This window comes from Cyprinodon variegatus, unplaced genomic scaffold (assembly GCF_000732505.1).
Source record: "Cyprinodon variegatus isolate N-32 unplaced genomic scaffold, C_variegatus-1.0 Scaffold625, whole genome shotgun sequence".
In the NCBI taxonomy this organism is placed as follows: domain Eukaryota; kingdom Metazoa; phylum Chordata; class Actinopteri; order Cyprinodontiformes; family Cyprinodontidae; genus Cyprinodon; species Cyprinodon variegatus.
In genome coordinates this window covers 329020-332576 of record NW_015151078.1, presented here as the reverse complement: position 1 = coordinate 332576, position 3557 = coordinate 329020, and the positions used below count along the sequence as shown (strand labels likewise).

Genomic DNA, 3557 nt, shown 5'->3' with positions numbered 1-3557 from the left:
TAGCAGCATAACTATAGAGATAGCTCAGGATAACCTGAGCCACTCTAACTATAAGCTTTATCAATAAGGAAAGTTTTTAAATGTATAATGTGTTTCAGGTGTGCGTCAGGCTCTCTGGTTGACCAAATCCAGTTTGATCCACGGCCTGCCTTCTCACATCACCTCACCGGCTGCAGTGCCTGAAAACCAGCTGCTGAATCAGGATGAGCGCGTGCAGAACGCCATCAAACACGCCCGGTTCTGGGATACAACAGAACCACGGCCCAAAAAGGAGAAATACAGGTAGGGTCTCTCATTAAAGTGGGACACATTCTGATTATTTATGTGTAAATTTAAAGCTGCAGGAATCTTAAATCCTTTGGAAACTTTCAGGAAACTGTTTTGGTCTGAAGAGGATTAGTTAGAATAAAAATGGATGTGGTGCGGAGTAACTGATAACATAAGAGTGGCTTTATTTCTATAGAAATGTATAATTAAATAGAAGAAAATAAACCTCCCACTTAGATAAATTGGTCAAGAAATGTTCAAAATTGTACCCAGTGCTAGAATTCTTTTTACTTTTATAAACAGAAATGGCTCCATCTGCTGGCAGTACAGTGGAACTGACAGAAAGCTAGACAACGTCAATGGGCTTCATGCTCAACTTCCCCACTTCCTGAACTCCAGCCAGCTTCTTTGTCTCCCTTCTTTCATCACAGCACAGTTTGATTAATCCATGTTTGAATAATTTACTGGATTGCTGATAGCCCAATGATTGTATGGGGCTCAAATAAAGCCACCAGCCGCCATATTGGTAGTCCCTAGTTAGACAGGTATAAATGTGAACAATATTTGTGTTACAGCATCAAACAACAATGACGTTCTCGTTTTCAGGGCAGATTAAGACTTTTAAAATAAAGATAAATTCATCAGTTGGACACTTGGTGTTTCATGGCGTAAGTAGATTATTTTAACTTATAATAAAAAGAAAAATAGGCACATCCCATTGCATAGTCAGTATGAAGTCAATGAAAATCATGTAATATTACATATTATACAAACCAGTCACAAGAAAATTAATGTGTTAATGTGTAATATACATGTATTTATTACATTGTTTTGGTAATTACATCTGATAATTTGAAAAAACTATACATACAAGTATGCATACACACACTAACACACATACACTACCGTTCAAAAGTTTGGGGTCACATTGAAATGTCCTTATTTTTGAAGGAAAAAGCACTGTACTTTTCAATGAAGATAACTTTTAAACTAGTCTTAACTTTAAAGAAATACACTCTATACATTGCTAATGTGGTAAATGACTATTCTAGCTGCAAATGTCTGGTTTTTGGTGCAATATATACATAGGTGTATAGAGGCCCATTTCCAGCAACTATCACTAAAATAAGAAAAAAATATAGTGTTTTAAGTGAATAATTGCTTATTTTGAGCAAAATAATCTGCCAGTGCAGCAAGCAAATGAGACTTGGTAAGATTTCTTAAAACAAGAACATAATAATATCCAAGTAGTAAGCATCCAAAAAAACTTAAATCAAGTAGAAAAATCAATTTCTTCTTTTACTTGTTAAGTTTTTTTCCCTTATTTTAAGCAATTTATTCTCATTTATTAGTCATTATTGCTTAAAATTAAATGTCCTCTAACCAACTCAAAACAAGCATACAGCAGGCTTAAAAACAAGGCAAATGTACTTGATACCAGTTCATTTAAAGGCTTAAAACTAGTCTATTTTTTTTGGCTAGAATTAATTTCATTATTTAGGTGCAGTGAATGTATGGGAAAAATACACTTGACAAAAACTTCAAAACGTTTTTTTTATTAATATTTTAGCAGAAATGTCACAGAATTAAACGAAATAGAAATAGATCTTCCTTTTTTGCAGTGTCCAGTGTTCTAATGGTACAATGTGTTTGCTCATTGGCTCAGAAGGCTAATTGATGATTAGAAAACCCTTGTGCAATCATGTTCACACATCTGAAAACAGTTTAGCTCATTACAGAAGCTACAAAACTGACCTTCCTTTGAGCAGATTGGGTTTCTGGAGCATCACATTTGTGGGGTCAATTAAACGCTCAAAATGGCCAAAAAAATAGAACTTTCATCTGAAACTCGACAGTCTATTCTTGTTTTTAGAAATGAAGGCTATTCCATGCCAGAAATTGCTAAGAAATTGAAGATTTCCTACAACGGTGTGTACTACTCCCTTCAGAGGACAGCACAAACAGGCTCTAACTAGAGTAGAAAAAGAAGTGGGAGGCCGCGTTGCACAACTGAGCAAGAAAATAAGTACATTAGAGTCTCTAGTTTGAGAAACAGACGCCTCACAGGTCCCCAACTGGCATTCTCATTAAATAGTACCCACAGTACTAGTTAAGACTAGTTTAAAGTTATCTTCATTGAAAAGTACAGTGCTTTTCCTTAAAAAATAAGGACATTTCAATGTGACCCCAAACTTTTGAACGGTAGTGTACATGCATACATACATAAAACAATCTGTCATTGTGTGCTTTTTTTTGTAGCAACACTCTGCTTCACAATCTGCTCCACCTCTGCGCGACCCTGCAGCCCACTCACCCAGCCATTGGAAGGAGGATCCTGGCCGAGAACTATTCATTAGCAGCTTCCTGGAAAAGAGGTAGATCTGCAGCCCTGGAGGTGGCGGGGGGGGAGTTTGGACATGTCGAATCAGATTTGATATCTGTAGATGATCCGATCTTTAATCTCGAAGACTGTTGGTCTAAAATGGTGTTTAAATAAAACGAACAGGGTTGAATGAAATCCTTTACGCTCTTTTATTTTCTTTTCAGGTGATGACCTGTTCCAGGTCAGAGGTCAGAACGGGTTGCTGCATTGCAGCATGGATCCTCTGCCACGGGTGTGCGGGGAAACAGAAGTGTTGGAGACGTCGGATCAGATCCTGGAAAGCTTCTATCCCGTCTCCCCCACCATCGACCTGCAGCAAGTGAACGTGTACAAGGAGGAAATCAACTGCTCTGGTGGGTTATCTCCATCTTCCATGTGTAGTATGGAGTGAATTCTGATCCATAAATGTTATAAACAAAGAATACGGTTTTAAATTGGAAATCTTTGTTCTAAAAAAGAAAAAGAAAAAAATCAAATACACGTTTGTTATGTATGGAGCTGTACTAAGCCTGTCTTCCAGTTCCAGGTTTTCCAGCCTGCCCTGAACCCTCATTTAGCTGTAGTCTTTAAAGGTCTGCCTTGGCTCCACCCTCTCTCTCTCTCCAGCCTGGCAGCCAGAACAGCAGCAGATGCTGCTCACTACCACTTCCTTGTCTTTTTTTTTGTTTTTGTATGTTTTAACCCCTAGCTTTATAATAAATCCTACGTTTGATATGCTAAATGTTTTGTTGTCATCCACTATGTTGCACCCACCAAGCCGGGGCGTAACATATTGGGGGCTTGTCCGGGATTTGAACCCGGGACCTCTTGCACCCACCAAGCCGGGGCGTAACATATTGGGGGCTTGTCCGGGATTTGAACCCGGGACCTCTTGCACCCACCAAGCCGGGGCGTAACATATTGGGGG

The 3557-nt window shown here is 38.7% G+C and overlaps 1 protein-coding gene across 1 annotated transcript in view; it reads left to right on the top strand.

The window, feature by feature from the left end:
• The window catches only part of mrpl37 (mitochondrial ribosomal protein L37), a 20678-nt gene that overhangs the window by 6952 nt on the left and 10169 nt on the right, over positions 1–3557 (top strand). The window contains exons 2-4 of the mRNA XM_015393122.1: positions 99–282; positions 2527–2642; positions 2815–3003. Of these exons, the coding sequence (XP_015248608.1) occupies positions 99–282; positions 2527–2642; positions 2815–3003 (489 nt within the window). The remainder of the gene's footprint in view (positions 1–98; positions 283–2526; positions 2643–2814; positions 3004–3557) is intronic.